This window comes from Priapulus caudatus, unplaced genomic scaffold (genome assembly GCF_000485595.1).
Source record: "Priapulus caudatus unplaced genomic scaffold, Priapulus_caudatus-5.0.1 Scaffold166, whole genome shotgun sequence".
In the NCBI taxonomy this organism is placed as follows: Eukaryota; Metazoa; Priapulida; class Priapulimorpha; order Priapulimorphida; family Priapulidae; genus Priapulus; species Priapulus caudatus.
This window is the reverse complement of record NW_014577227.1, coordinates 176,508-191,262: the sequence shown is the minus strand read 5'-3', so window position 1 is coordinate 191,262 and position 14,755 is coordinate 176,508. Positions and strand designations below refer to the sequence as shown.

The following is a 14,755-nucleotide window of genomic DNA, read 5'->3' as shown; positions in this document are numbered from 1 at the left end:
GAGAAAAACATATCGATGGTAAAAGTAATTACGCGAAGTCGACCTAGCGCCTGCCGACTCTTCCAACGCTCAAGTAGTAAGGAAATGCATTGAACAAACCATACCGAGTCGATTCCCTTTATAGTAGCATAGCAAAACGTCAACAGAGATTCTCGAGAGATTGCAGCGATTGTACAGAGAGTGTCTGAGAGGCCACGGGAGATTCTCTCTTCTCTCGAGTCAACGCTCGCAGTAGACTACGTGGCCGTTCCTACAACTTTGCAACAGTAAGAATAATTGCGCTAGATCACGCGTGCGTGTGACCACGACGAGGTAGCTGTGCCTACGAGCGGAAGGAGGGTGGGAGAGAGTTGCGACTGTGATTGCCTACGTGTGTAATAAAACCGGTTGCTACCATCGAGCGAAGGAGGGAACGATAGAAAGACAAAGACACAGGTGAAGAATTACGAAGCGAGGAAAGGCAGTCGAGGGAGAAGGACAAAGGAGATCACGGATGAGGGAGAAGGGAAGGGAAATGCAATTAACATTTTATCTTTAACCCCACGAGGCAAGTAAGTGTTTACGATTTAACGTGTAACGCATTTTAAAATTAAAGCATTTAATTTACTCTCGTGTAATCACTTGTGTGTGTACAACATTGAACATTGTACATGAATCAAAAATGACATTCGAATTGAAATGTCACGCAAAAGTGTCGCGACATTTGAGTCATGACTATTTATGATGTTTCTGACAACGGACCCCCTGGTTGATCGTACCCATTCTGTAACAGATCGTACCACATTCTGTCCTTCTACGTACGTGACGTCTACACAACATATTAAAACGTGTTATGTGAGTTAGTCTCAAACACTTACATCACCCTAGGCCTAGCTGACTTACATACACCTGCAGGTTGTAAAAATAATGCATATTATTACAATGAATTCTTACATGAAATTGACTGAAATGCATAAATTTCCATTTTCTGCAGAGGGCGCATGCGAGCTCCCGGGTGAAAACATTAGTTATGACATTGTTATGAGAAGTACAAGTATCGCTCGCATATCCCCTGTGGAGCACATCCCTGTGGAGCATATCCCCAGGGGAGCACACTTGCTCTACTTATCATGCGTATAACTACAGCAGTGGCTGCGCCTTGGTCACCACTGCTCATACAACTGTCAATACAAGGTGCGTGAAATCGAAAAAATCCCACAGTAACACATGTTGCCGATAAATGGAGAGGAAAACACGGACTAGTCGTGCGAAAATATGGGTACCTTCTGCACGTGTCCTCCTCTCCTCATAGTCGGTGTGGAAAACAAAAACAAAAACAAAACAAAAAAAACTATTCACTTCTTGCAGACGCGACAGCACATCACGCTGCTATCGTCGTCGTCGTCGTCATCACTCGTAACACGCACGGTGTAACAACCACGCCGACGAGCAAACTGGCAAATGGTGATGGCTCTCGTCTGTCTGGGTAAGCAAGCAGTCTCGTGCGAAAGCGATGATCAATCAGGCGAGCAGTGGTGTCCTCGATGTGACACGGCGACTACGGTGATGACGATCGCGTCAACGCTACTGTCTGCTGGTATTGTCTCTACCGTCTTTTGGGCGCAGAGTAAACGCGCGCAGGTGCAACTGAGTGTTACTACGGTCTCTTGCCTTCTGCATGCCTTCTAACAACTGTTTGATTACATACACACAACTCAGCGTTGCTACCGTGTCTTGCCTTCTTCGCTTAACAACTGTTTGACTACATACACACAACTCAGTGTTGCTACTGTGTCTTGCTTTCTTCGCTTAACAACTGACTGACTACATGCACACGATGCAGTGTTGCTAAGTACTGTCTGTTGGCGTCTTCGTTTTGGGGGTAGACTAAGCACGAGCGCACAACACGGCCCGACACGAGGCTGGATATAGATAAGCACAATTCCTGCCACACGCGAGAGCTTGTCAGAAGGTTCTTTCTTCGATGCTGTCTGTCGTCTGCTTCACTAACAGGGTAGGTTCAGCCCGCACGCACGCAGGCACGCATGCGACACGATATGTTACCCAGTTGCTGCGCGTGAGCTTGAGACCAGAACGTAGAACCAAGACAATTTCAAAACGAGACTGTGCAACTTTCGAGCACACGCGCAGCCGAACTGAGATCTCCTGCGAGGTTCGCACAGTAGCCTACTGTTTACCGACGTTCTACTTTCACGTCGGCAGCTAACCGTACTACGCTCCACCCCCCTCCTTCACACCTCAATTCAACTTACACGAAGCGTCCCGCATGTGGTCGGTCCCCACGCGGAGTATATATAAGTAACTGCGGCGGGTGCGCAAAATAGCTGGTTGTGCGAGCTCTTGCCGAATAGATTCCTAACACAATGCCCTACTTCTATAATGCGGCAAAATAGAAATAACTTCTTGAGGAGCGAATTATCGCCGAGAATAGCGACGCGAGACACGCGTCGGTCGACAGTCGACAGTCGACGGCGATGACGACCTGGGCAAATCACGACCCCTCCGGCGATCACCGCGACGGAAGGAAACGACGCGGTAAAAGAGGTAGCACCCGCTGGGTTTATAAGCAGCTGAACGCGTCGCCAGCTCGTTCCCTCCTTTCTGCTCGTCTTCGAAACCGAGTTTCTTTTCGAACGCAATTACCGGTTCTCCAGCATACATGACTTACGGTTGCGACTTTTGACATTCTCGCGTAGAGCTGTGGGGGGAGGGGAGACCGCGTGGACCCACAATCTCCCTCTCACGTCGATAGAGAGAAAGAGAGAGAGAGAGAGAAAGAGAGAAAGAAAACACTCGCTATCAAACTCTTCTCACTCCCTCGTCAAATTCCCTACCCCGTATTCGCCACTTCTACCAGATCGCCACACCGAGGGAGAGGGACACGCGGCAATGAAAGATGATGACACGATGGCAATTGCAACGCATCAACGAGGAGCAACCCCCTCCCCCAACACCACTCCACCCCCTTACCCCCCTCGCACGTATAAAGATCGCGTATCAAGGGCCGCGGCCGCTGTATTCCGCCCCCTCTCAAACTACGGCGCGTTTTCACGCTATACTACGATCTGCGCACGCTTTGTAGGCGCGCGGAAAATACGCGAGAAGACTCGATAGAACTATGACTGACCCCATTTACGAGACCCCTTGTGTTTGACTGTTTGACAGCAGTGCGTGCGAGAGCTAAAGCAATAACAGAAGGCACCGACAGGGCGTGGCGCCCGCCCCCTCCCCGCTTCCCCCCCACAGTCAAACGCAATATATAGGGTATAGCGTGCTCGCACACGCCAGGCCCTAGATTCACGCCACTCTCTGACGGCCTGGTCTCATAATCACTGGTAGGTAGCGAGTGCGTAGTTAGTCAAGGAAATCACTGCAAGTCGTCACTGGATTTATTTTCAAAACGCTATTATAACACGTGGACTCAAGCTTGGAATTGACATCTCATCGTGGATAGTTAAGAGTGACACGCTCTCGCCTCACCACCACACACACGCACGCACGCACACACCGCCGCACACCATGTATATATCCACGTCGTATATAACCCCAGGACCTCCACCTGATATGCGTTAGACTTATTAGTATATTAAATTAGACAAAATACTAAGATAATAGTGAGCAGACTGAAACTAGCGCCAGGCTACGTTCACATCAGCGAAGAAATATAGTGCGAGTGACAACGCCCGCGGTCTATCCGCCCGCATAACACTGTGACTGTGGCGGCGGCGGCAGCGGCGGGAGGGGGAGAGGGGAGAGTCACGCGCGCAACCTGATTTTTTAACCGTGTCAGGGTTAGGGTTAGGGTCATTATTTCAACGAAGGTTCTGTTGTCTGAGGCAGGAGTAACGCTCCTATCTGTGACGCCCCAACTTACCTCCTGAATCCGCCGCCGATTATCGATTATCGATACGATTATTTCGGCGTGTCTCAGGCATCCTTCGATAATTTGTCTCGCGAAACAACATGGAGAAACCAAGTGCTACCAAGCACATCTTGCCACAAGCACCATACGCCGCGGCGCAAAATTTTACGCGCCTCACCAGGCCACATTTTATATTGAATTCAATACTATCAGGAGTAGATAATAGGGATTATCTATTATCTACTCCTGATACTATAGTGCTTTAAACAGCAAAATCGGTCGGTGAAACAGATTTTGCTAGTGTGTCTGCATGTGCGGGGGCGCCATACAGTAAGATGCCGGGGCCACCGTTACTTCCGGATGCGGTGGTTTTCACATGCAAATCTCGCAATTGCCGCCGCGATGCATGCACGAGTACTGTCATTACCCCACAGTGACGCATACGCATATGCACACCGCGCACGCACGCAGACGCACACGCCCCCCCCCCACAATCACACAAACACAACACTCTCTCTATCTCTCTCTCTCGCACCACACAACACACCACCACAACACAAAAACACTCTCTCTATCTCTCTCTCTCTCTCGCACGCCACACACGGCACGCACACACACACACACACAAAACACACACACGCACGCACGCACAACACACACGCACGCACGCACGCGGCGCGCGCGCGCACACACCACACACACCACACACACACACACATGCGGCAAGTTTGCATTTTTAGTCGACTTATTCCCTATGTAAATAAATAAACGCGTGCGCTCTCTCGCTACGCCCCATATAAAAGGACGTATCGTGTAGATCATGTTCAAACCACACTGCGGCTGCGCAGCGCCGCGCGCGCGCACGCACGCACGCACGCACACACACACAGGTGCACTCACGTCACGCCCAAATTATACACACACAACACGACAGGCAACAACGAAAAGTAAATTCTAAATAAGAAGTCGGATAGAGCATCTCTAGTGCCACGCGCGACTGAGAATATAACCCCTTGCCCTAAATTCTCTCGCTCTGTGATATCCGATTGCATTGTCATCGGCCTTTTCCACCAACGTCAATAACAAAAAGCCCCCTCCCCTCAGTCCCGACGTATAAGTATAAGTATACATTTACACGCGTAACCGTGGCAGATACATGCATGTCTACACAAACGTCTACTAAAAGCGCACAGTTTACTCAAGCTTGTACGTAAGGGTCACTCAAGGAAAACGCCAAGTGCTCTTCATAGTCGGGTGACCGTTCTATAGAGGTGTTAGCTAACACAGCTTTGATTGTGGTTTCGGTCTTCTCTCTCAAATATAGTATAGAGACTAGTACTACTCGTATCGCTGTGGCGTGTGGAGCGATGCTACACGAGGGGTGAGGCGTCTGAAGGGGGGCTTATGTCGGGCTTGCGAGCCGACTCGACTGGAAGCAACTGGGTTTCGAGCAACTGGAAGCGATCGGCAGCGACTAATTGCGTCCAGTTGCCCACTGTTCTATTCCGAGCAACTAGTGGCCGCCAGTCGCGCCGCAGTCGACCGACCTAAGCACTGCAGTCGCATTGAATTGCAGCCAGTTGCTTCCAGTCGAGTCGGCTCGCAAGTCTGACATAAGCACCCTTGAGACGTTTCGTGGTGTATATTTCGACCGTGATTGCTTACTGTACAACTGATTGCTTCTTGATTCACTCCCTCCTGCCACCATCAGCCTCCGCAACGCGGCTGTCTGCAGTTAACCCCCTACCGTAAGATTAAAGTGTTGTCTGCGCGCCTTTCCCCTTGCTCGCACGCACACACACACAAACACACACATGCAAAGACCCCCGCACGCACGCACATACACACAGGCACACACACAGTTCTGGGTGACAACCCGGCTAACCTATAGTAGCCCTGACCAGCGACCGCAACCGGCCCGTGTAAATGGTCTCATCTCCCGACAACTCCCTCGCATTAACCACCGCCAACAAGCCGGTGATCATTTGACGAAGCACAAAGGGCCGCGCCATCCGCGCCGCGACGTCCTAATGGGGGCGGCAATTTTCTCGGATAAAGATCCCAAACGCCCAGTCATCTTTCGCGCGCCCGGTTAGTGTTTACTTTATGCGCGCCCGTTTCCCGTCCATTACATTAAAAGTAGCCACAATGTCACGGCGGCTTTCTCTCACCTTGAGCCGATGTTAATCAAGGCCCATTACCCGCCAAACGGCCACGGGCGATTTCCTCCTGAATACAAACGCCGCGTCCATTACGATACACGCAACGACAGAGATTAATGAATATATTGTGGTAATTTTTCACGTATTCGATCGGCGATCTGTTCTTGGGGCGAGAGGAGGGAATTTTTCATGTGTTGCACCTCCTACTTTTTTTTAGTTGAGACTGTAACTGAGACAGCTGGAGACGATCGTAATAAATGAAGATCACGCTCTCAAAGGGTCTTTACAAGTTTCAACGTGAAGAAGACCTTAGAACATTCATTCGTATTTTACTCGGTGCTATTTTGCTCGGTATATCAGAAGTGGATCTTGCAAAATACACAATTATACAATGATTGCACAATGTATGATTATCTCTTAGTTATATATATATATATATTTTTATATATATATATTGCGTGATGGCGGGATGGCGTGAAGCTTACGGGCGGAGGTCGGATTCTATGAATTCAGTTCTTCAGATTACTGATCTTCTGCACAAATTAATTTAATATGCATAATGCAATTAAATGAAACATATATCGAAAGGAAGCTCCTAAAAAAGCTGCGCTAAAGTAAATGCATAGCAGCTCGACAGTAAAACACACTATAACTGATTGAATAGCTCGCACCCATGGGTCTTTCTTGTGCTACTTGTGAAAGATCAAAACATTCCCACGAAGAAATTCACCGCACTAACTAGTGCGCAACACGCGCACTCCCTAACTTACGACATGTGGTGCAATAAACGTAAATTTTACAACTGCTGTCTCGAAGATTCGCCCATGCAGATCCGAACGAAGTATATGCCCCGCTCCCATTGATCTATAGCCGACCCATCCTTGATACTTTCAGCCAAATTCGGTGGACAGTGCTTACCCATAAATTCTAGACGCGCGCACTCGTCGCACTTCTACACGCAGAGCCGCCCGCAATACCGACGTGCGGGGCGGTCTACGCTGAAATGCCCTGCAGGTAGAGGGCGTTGCCGGCGGAATCAGGAACCCTGTTCGTTTTCCCACACAGTGAGCATCTGCCGTAGATGAATGCAGACGCCTCCGCACATTCTGCTTTGAAACAGTCACGGTGCCTATCCCACCGCTAGTGTCTCCTTGTTACAGGTCACCTAGCTATATGTAGCACGCCTTCGCGATAGAGAGAGAGAGGGGGTATAGAGAGAGCGAGACTGGGAGAGGGATGATAGAGCGAGAGGGATGATAGAGCGAGAGCGAGACTGGGAGAGGGATGATAGAGCGAGAGAGAGGGTGGGTGTTACTGTTAGAGTGAGCGAGAGTGGGAGAAGGATGGGAGCGGCGCGCGAGAGAGAGAGCGAGAAAGAGAGAAAGAGAGAGAAGAGAGAGAGAGAGAGAGAGAGAGAGAGAGAGAAGGGAAAGACAGAGAAAGGGAGAGAAACAGAGAGCAGAAGAGAGAGACAGGCACAGAGAGTGAGAGAGAGACGTAGGATAAAATATTTACCACACCTCACTCAGGTGTGATTTCTCCTTCATTGCAATGGATTAGAAAGCAACTATATAGATCTAATATAACGCAAAATAAAGTTTATGGCGACAATGGCGGCAAGGAAATTTAATATCTCAATGAAATTAATAGCGTTCTGAGAAACATTAAATGCATATTAAAGGTGTAGTATGTTTTGAAACAGCACCGCTGCACGTCCCTTTTTAACACTCGCTTTACATCACAATTCACGAGCGTTAAGTTCATCTTCAAGGCCAGATTATTTGGACAAGAAACAAGGAAAGCTTGGTTGCACGAAGATTTGAAAAAAAAAAAACTGAGTGAGTCAATAGAGACGCTGCGCAGGCATGTATCTGTTTGTGTAAAATAATCCTCACTGTAAGTAACCCTGCAACCTCTTGCTGCTCTTCACACTTCAGCATGCACCCCACACACAGACGGGTTCCCTACTCTCGGACAGCTTCAACAAACGGGCACGCATTACGGCACATTATTTAGACGTTTAGTTCCACAGCCGCGCGGGGGTATATATAATAATAACGCACTGCCGCCACGTACCGCACCATTTTTTTGCCACGGTGACAAAATTGTCGGGTAGACGCCCCACTAATACCGTTGATGCCGTGTGGCAGATGCGCACAGTGTGGTAATCGTCTAGCAGTTACCAGTTCTAACTACACGCGTGGAAGCAAGTAGTTACAACGATACTGCTCTGCGGCAAGCCGGCTGCTTTTTATCCGCATACCAACGAGATTACGTGTACGTGACGCTGGGGGCGCAACGGGTTGTGGGTTTCAACTCCCATACATGTAGCTCCAACTGCTGCAAGCTGACTCGGTTTGCTGCTGGCTGTGGCATTGCACTCGTGCTGCGATGTTTTGATTTCCTATCCGCTACAGCAGCATATCATCGGGAGATGTTTTAAGAAGACCTCCCGAGTTTGTTGTTGGAAAACAACACACACCGATGAAACTAATTCCGATGCGCGACTAGGTGTCGGCACCGCGCCGCGAAGCCATCGCCAAGATGTAACGTTAGAACATTTGTTTCTTGCGTCTAATGTGTGATTTCAAACACGGCATATGTTTCGAACACGACGTGAGAAGATTTACCGCATAAAACCCACATTTTATGGTCAGTCGCGTTCTCGGCAATGCTCTCAGAACACTGATACTTGATAGTAAATCACTCTTTAGAATCTAAGAAAGGACCACTCCTTCTGGACTCTTTCACGCTCCCACACCAACCTCAACGTGGATTATAAGAGTGATTCATGACTGATTTTAAAATTTCATGCTTGCATGTGCTGCAGTGGGAGAGTCAGAGGCTAACCATAAATAAATAAATCAATATAGATAACGTTACTCAAGGATCAAAAACCACACATCGAACGTCGCGATTCCCCGCACCTTTTCGCTGGGCCCCGGAGGGGTGTTGACTTTACCGGAATTCACGTGAAATCTCTAGCCCCACCCTTACAAACAGCGAGCACGTCTGAGCCTCGAACCGATCACACCTGCGCCCCACGATCATCCTGGGACGGTCATGCCGACCGCGCATCACATCCGGAGATTTATAATCCGCGGCGGCGACGCCGCATCAGCTTTCGTCTCTGCGACGAACGCTGCTCGCTCGTTCGGGCCTCCCGGCTCTCCTTTGTGCGAAAAAACTGCCTTTTTTAACGAAAGTCTGCCCATCGCGATTATCGCACCTCTCCCGCTCCGCGTCCCACGCCGCACCCCGGCGTAAACCCGCAGATGTTTTCTTTTCTTCTTACCGATGCGCACGCGTAAACGGGTATTAACCACGGCAACCGGCTTTCCGCCCGACGGTCCTTGAGGTAGGTGTCCGGCCGCATTCAGATCGTAATACCGAAATTTATGCACACGCGCAGAAACACGAATGCACGCCGACGTGCTATACAAGAACCCTGTACAAGGATAGGGGAAGAGTGAAGCAAGGATTTTTAGTGTGTTGTCCTCACAGTAGAGAACGAAGCCCGAGATCTGATGAAAAGTTGAGATCGAGGTTCTGATGTGTACAGTAGACAAGGCATGTGTGCACGCGCGTGCGTGTGCATGTGTACATGCGTGTGCGTGCTCGTCAACATTGCATTGTAACACAGTCTTAAACTAGACAGAGGGCACTCAAAGAGAGTGCATACCTCCGCGAGCGTGTAACATGTATACATGTGTATAACAGCTGACTCGCTGCTGGCTGCTGCTGACTGAACGCCCTAAGGCGAGCTGCTGCTGACTGGACGCCCTAAGGCGAGCTGGTGCTTAATCGATCGCGCCAACGCGTGTAACATGTATACATGTGTATAACAGCTGGCTCGCTGCTGGCTACACACACACACGAACACACACACGAACACACACACGAACACACACACGAACACACACACGAACACACACACGAACACACACACGAACACACACACGAGAGCGATTACATTACCTCCCTGCAACTCCGTTGCGCGGAGGTAATGAAGGAGGAAAACCAGCAGGAACGTGGACGAGGTTTCTCTCTCTATGCTTGTCAGAAAGCTGAGGTCTCACTCACAGTCTCCTGTTCATTTCTAACACAAACCTGTTTCCCCAATTCAGCAGATGATTAGCTGCTAAAAGTACGAGGCGCCTAAACTTTTTCAAACATAAGTAAGAAATATCAGTGATTGGTGGCTGTTGACAAAAGTCAGCACCATATTTGTCAAGACTTTTCTGAACTCATTCTGACCTACAAATAGTTGTTTTGTGTGCACACATGTACGTGCGTGTGTAAACGCGCGTGCATGCGTGCTATATTTATTGCTACCTATCTACACAAAGGTGTAAGAAAAAGTAGACTATGCCCTCCCCTCGGCAAATTTTTTTAGCATACGTCTGCATAGTATTACACACATAGCTGCCTCTCTGCCCATACAAATTAGGAAAACAAGTACCAACCCCTAAATCGGTTGCTATATTGATTAGCATGGCTAAGAAAGAAAGACCAATGTAAAGTCATGCTAGTACATACTGTACATGTATGATGATAATCGGGCAAAGTTTTTCAGTATCAAAGCCTATCATGACATGCAAACAGTAAGTAAACATTGACAGTAAGGCAGAGACCTACTAGCACCCACGATAACAATGTCATGGGATACAGGTTTTACAGGATACTGGCTGTGCATGCTACAAGGAAGAACCATGGTTCAAGTGACAAAGGAAAGTACTCAGCACGATATATTTAGATACATGCAAGCACACCTGATGAATGGAGCAGAAGTCAAAGCAACAAATGCCCCTTACATCATTTTTCATTTTGATGAACAAGAATTAGTTATGAAGTTTTTGCCTTGTTTTCAATCATAGTGCATTCCAAGAATTAAGTAACTAGAACTAACTGAACATTGTGATGTCAAGAATTATTTACACGTTAACAAATGTTTTATTTTACCAAACATTTATGATTATGTAACAATAAATTCTAAGGTACGGTAATGTTTTCTAATAAATTAGACAGCACAAAACAGTATACATGATATATAACAAAAGATTGATTAATAGGACCATTGTGAATAATATCAAACCAAATACAAATAACATGAATCAAAAATATACACACACTCAGTCCTGCATGTAAATATAAACTTACCCTCTCATTAAGAGGCACAGTCCTGTTGCCTTTACGCTTCAGGTTCAGGGGCGCTCGCCCTTTGGGATTCACAGAACTCATTTCCAATGTATACCCAGGTCTGCACTAGAAATCTTGGCTCGATATGTTTCCAGTCTACTCCATTGTATTTCCGTTTATTCCATCTACTTCCTTTCTGAATGAACAAAGATAAAGGATACGTGTTTTTGTTTTCATATGTGCGACAATTAGCGTGTCACTAACAAATGCTGTGATGAAACCTAATACTTATCTCACGTTCATAAACGGGGCACACGCCTGATAATGAAACCAGAGAATAAATCATCAGCATAAACAAACAATACCAGGAACCCCCACTGGTGTTTGTTTGGGGAACTTTGGCCACAGACCATGAGTACAAGAGCATGACTAGCCAAATGCAAACACATGCATGCGTATGACTATTTATCATAGTCCCTCTAAGCACATGGCTATCTATCTGTGAGTGTGAATATCTCTAATATTGACAGAAATGACAACCATGCATGTGATCCGAGTTCTCAGGTTTCTGTACAGACTCTGTACACAGACACCGAGTGTTCGTTATAACACACATAAATTGGTGTACTAAAGCTAGATCAACCAACTCTCTTTCGATGCATTACCATGTCTTGGGATAAGTTTAGGCCCATTAAAATATAGTATAAATAAGATGCCACAGTCTTCTGCCATCCATTTAAAAACAGGAGGAAACTAGATTTAGTCATGTACTAATACAGGTATTCTCAGGAATACGATACATTGTCTAGATCAGAAATTTTTACTCCCAGTTCTACTGTATCTACCCTGTGTCAGTGTCATGATTCACAAGCATTCACATTTTACCACAGCCTTAAGTAATCTTTAGGTATTCTTTAAGTTTAAGACATGGTGGTTTGATGGCACATACACAATACATGTATCAGTGTATGTAATATGTACACTGCACATTTACATGTATATAATACACGTATCAGTAAACTTACTGACCAGATGACCACTATATAACAACCACGAGTATTACCCATAATGTTAAAAATAAGCTCCCGGAATCATCCAAGAACCATTGAATCTGAGATCATAAATGATACTTGATAGCAAAAGTGCATGTGTCCCCACATTACTTACTTTGGAGCACAGATACATGTCATGACATAAGTAACGCTGAGAGGGACTATGTCCCCCGGGGTACTGCCGGAACGTAACCTGGGCCTGGGTACGGTCCGGCATACCGGAACATACCCTGGTACCTTCTAATATGCCAGACCGTACCTCACCTACTCCACTAACGAGTCTATGGAGTCGCCTACGCTTACTCGCTAACCCTAACCATATCAAATAGTGACCAGGGTACGTTCCGGCAGTACCCTGGGGACATAGACCCTATGACTATGAGTATGAGCATAAGTAACACATCATACGAATCACGATACAATACGATCACTATATTCGTAACTCATACCACTCATAGTCATAGTCATACTTCTAACCAGAAACTACCGGATTAATCCTAAGTGTATAATTAAAATCTAGGGTCCTGAGATTGAACCATGAATGTAATCCGTATTCAATGAAGTAGTACATGTACTATGTAGAATATTTGAAATTCACATTATAAACGTCGAACATTACTACTACTAGTACTACTACTACTACCAGGAGTAAGATAATATAGATCTATATTATCTTACTCCTGCTACTACTACTACTACTACTACTACTACTACTACTACTACTACTACCAGGAGTAAGATAATATAGATCTATATTATCTTACTACTACTCCTACTACTACTAGTACTTAGTACTAGTAGGCCTACACTACAGTACAATGCCGATGATTACAGCGAATTGCATGAAAACATTGAATGGAAACAACATCAAAGACTCACCATCAGTAGACCTTTTTAATTAACCACCTTCATTAATTCGACTATGTATAACTTATAATATACTGAAGATACAAAACACATTAAACACTACAGCTGACTTTCTCACTTTCACTCTCACACAGTTAGAAAAACTGTAACGCCTCAACTGATCGCTCAGTAATCGAATGCGAATGATGCGAATATGTACATCCGGATGTACAGTGGCGCCCCTAGTGTTAGGTGCGTATTCCAGCCGGAACTCATGTTCGGCATTGATGCCGTAAGGGATACCGACGTACCGTACACAAAGAGCTTATAATCATTATAAGCTCTTTGCCGAACACTAGAATTTTAAAGTATGTTATGATAGTGAGTGCATAGAACCATAGTATATATCTACAAATTTCTATAATTACGCATTCACATTTGTTATAAAACAGCAGCGAGTTTTAAAATCGTTGTTCTTTATCACTGACTTGTAGTGGCACATTGTATACAAACAGTAGACGTTAGTTTTAAAACATTTAAGAAAATATTTATTATGAATATTAAACAATACTTTTTTATGTAGCGTAATTTTAACCTATTTTGACTACAGATTATTTTTTTAATCATAAAAGTTTTGTTGACAACGATTTTAGAAAGCTGTAAAATGAAGCTGAAAGAATAAAGTCATAAAAACTAGATTTTTCCGTTTTATTTATTTCCTAGATATGGTTCTAATCTTTATTGAATTTGTTAAAAAAATATTGTCAACAAAACATTAATAATGATAGATAATGAGTGATATACGGTTCAACTACGGTTTTGTGGTTTTACCAAGGGAACGCACCTAACACCATGTAGCGGTGTATTCCATATCCGGTAACAGATTTACACACTAGTTGTATATTCTGCGTTACGTAAGCTGCTAAATTCTACCATAGATTAAGAATCACTGATTTTTATATACTAACCTAACTATATAGTTAATATATCAAGATTATTACTAAGAATTAGTCTATTATTCTACGGCATAAATTTATCGTATTTGGCCGTGCCATCGTATAGGTGTTTTTCAACACTAGAGGGCGCCCATATGCAGCAGATCTCTAGCAGATCTGAAGGAGCACAGTATAAGAAATAAATGTGAAATATTTCCGCGTTTCGGCGCATAGGCCGCATGCACATTATTCATGTTAAATTACCACAGTTGGCGTTGCGTGCACACACGTATGTACGAACGCGCGTTCAGTTACACTCACATCACATGTTCTTACGGGATTTACGCGCTCACAGCCTCACGCACACGCTCGCATACACGTACCGCGCGTTTTGCACACCCAGCGCCAACAGACGCACCACGCATACGCACACGCACATGCACACACACGCTACGCACGCACGCACGCCGACACCGACGCGCGCGCGCGCGTGATGAGTCATACAAGCGTGTGTGCTCATCCGTGCATTTCTGTGCGCGTATATTTATACAATATAATAATACTTGTACAAAAAATAAAAACAAAATAGAAATACAATGTAATATTGTGTAATATCCGTCAACGTTGCAATTATGCGATGTTATATTTTTGTTTTCCGTCTGATTGATAACATTGTGTGCTATATACAATAAGATCTTGCCTATGCACAGTATTTAGATAAACGTGATATAATAAGATTCACAGAGCCTTGATATGAAT

At 45.7% G+C, this 14,755-nt stretch overlaps 1 protein-coding gene across 1 annotated transcript in view; it reads right to left on the bottom strand.

The window, feature by feature from the left end:
• Positions 1 to 13,265, bottom strand: part of LOC106806518 (mitogen-activated protein kinase-binding protein 1-like) — a gene marked incomplete in the record, with an annotated part of 88,752 nt that extends 75,487 nt beyond the window's left edge. Inside the window, 2 exon segments of the mRNA XM_014808487.1 lie at positions 11,185 to 11,355; positions 13,095 to 13,265. Coding sequence (XP_014663973.1) covers positions 11,185 to 11,265 — 81 coding nt within the window.
• Positions 13,266 to 14,755: the final 1,490 nt, after the last annotated feature.